Here is a 1,933-nt window from a genome sequence, read left to right as displayed (position 1 = left end):
TCTCCTTGGCCCTTCTGTCTCCAGAAGTGGGTGAGATCCAAACCTAGGGGGACTCCAGGGTCTGCCTGCGGGTCAGGTGCCTGGTGGGAAAGGGGCTTCTGGCCCCAATATCAATGTTTACCTGGATGTGCTTGTCAATATTTACCAGAAGAGAGAGCGTTCGGGAAAGGGGTTGGCTCCGAGCAAAGGTCCTGGTGGGAGGGGAGGGCCGGGCCGAGCAGAGCGTGGGAGCACCTGCAGGACCAGAAGAACATTGGAACGGTGTGTGCAGCAGTGAGGAGCCTGCAGAGGTACGGCTGCTCCGGGGCCAGGTGAGGAGCTGGGTGCTGGTGCCGACTGCTGTGCTTGGTCAGGAGGCCTGCGGATTGGAGTCACAGCCTCCTGGGGGTGGTGAGAAGCCAAGGCTGGCCCTCTGCGGGGAGCCCAGGTGGGAAGGGGCAGGTGCTCGGTGTCACCCTCTGGGACCTGAAGAAATGAAGGCCTTCTCGTGTGAAGAACACTCAAGGCCAAGGACTCTGCCTAGGGTGGAGGTACAGGGGTAGGGGTGATAGAAAGGTCATCTCATCTCGATGACGTGGCCCTAAGATCGGTGGTGGCCCTGCTCTGGGACCCCTTCTGGGGCTGGTCTATCCTCCCAGGTTAGACCTGCCCATCCCAGGGCCACCCAGAAGCCTGGTTTTCCTGAGCTGGCCCGGGCAGGGCGACAGTAGTGAGGCCTATTACTCCCCAAAGTCCAAGGATGGCTTTGGCTGGAGTCATTCATTGGGCCCGGTAGCGGGCCAGCAGGGCAGCTCTCAGGTCTGGCCCCCGTGTAGATAGAAGGCCACACGCCACATACCTGCCCTCCTCAGAGGAAGGCTGGCTGGTGGCAAAGCAGGCTGGGTAGGGACTCTGGCAGTGGAGGAAGATCTGGTTTTTGAGGGGAGGAGGGTGTTGTTTTCAGATAGACTACCCATAAGGGGGATCGTGAACTAAACTGACATTGGTGATGATGGAACGCCAAGCGTCACACTCGGTGTTTACCAAACCGAACCCACTGCCGTAGAGAGGAGTCCGCCTCCTGGCTGCTCCCGGTTTCAAACTTCTGACCTTGAAGCGCTCCTTCAGTGTTTCCAGACAGCCAGTCATCTGGCAGGAACCCTGGTGGTGCTATGGGTTAAGTGTTGGACTGCTAACCACAAGGTTGGCGGTTCAAACCCACCTGTAAGTGTGCAGGAGAAAGCTGAGGCTGTCTGCTCCTATAAGGATTCAGACCCCCCTGGAGAGTAGGAAGCTTCCCTGGGCAGTGGTTTGGAGTAAGGACTTTGGTGAAACTCCCTGGCAGCGGGCAAACCTGGCTCATAACTCCAGGCCACAGAGAAGGGCGTTTTGTGTATTTCACAGTATTTCATCTCCATTAACCCAAACGTTCTCTGCTACAAGAACTTAAAACCCAAGTCCTGGAAGGAGACACCCCACCCCCACCCCCGCCCCAGCCTCTGAGAGCCGGATGGAGCTCTGCAGTCCACTGTGTGTGGCAGATTGGATTCGGAAGGCTGGGCGTGAAGGGGTGTGGGGTGTGGGAACTGAGGCTTCCGGTCCCCAACACAGGAACATGATGCTACTCTGGGGGCTTCTGGTGCTCAGCTGGTCCTGCCTGCAAGGCCCCTGCTTGGTGGTGAGGAGAGGCCCCCCCCAGGGGGTGGGGGAAGGCAGGTGTGGGAGATGTCGAGAGGTCAGAGGGAGGGGGCTGGGAGGTGAGGGAAGGAGGGGAGGGGGCTGAGGGAGGGTTTGGCTCTGGTAGGGGCTTCTCCCTACCCCCATCCCTCCTCTCTCAATAGTTCTTATGAGCACGCTGGGAGAACTTCCGTGGCACGCTCACCAGCCTGGCCTTGCTGCCCACCAAGCGCCACCTCCTGCTGGGCTCAGACAATGGTGTCGTTCGCCTCCTGGC

The 1,933-nt window shown here is 59.3% G+C and overlaps 1 protein-coding gene across 1 annotated transcript in view; it reads left to right on the top strand.

The window, feature by feature from the left end:
* The first annotated feature begins 212 nt into the window (after nucleotides 1-212).
* The window catches only part of SERPINF2 (serpin family F member 2), a 6,313-nt gene continuing 4,592 nt past the window's right edge, over nucleotides 213-1,933 (top strand). Inside the window, exons 1-2 of the mRNA XM_045299675.1 lie at nucleotides 213-311; nucleotides 1,591-1,657. Of these exons, the coding sequence (XP_045155610.1) occupies nucleotides 1,595-1,657 (63 nt within the window). The 5' untranslated portion in view covers nucleotides 213-311; nucleotides 1,591-1,594. The remainder of the gene's footprint in view (nucleotides 312-1,590; nucleotides 1,658-1,933) is intronic.

Source organism: Echinops telfairi, unplaced genomic scaffold, assembly GCF_000313985.2.
Source record: "Echinops telfairi isolate 266 unplaced genomic scaffold, ASM31398v2 ScPeMD7_7458;HRSCAF=8496, whole genome shotgun sequence".
In the NCBI taxonomy this organism is placed as follows: Eukaryota; Metazoa; Chordata; class Mammalia; order Afrosoricida; family Tenrecidae; genus Echinops; species Echinops telfairi.
Note: the sequence above shows the minus strand (reverse complement) of the source record. Positions and strands in the feature narration are given on the sequence as shown.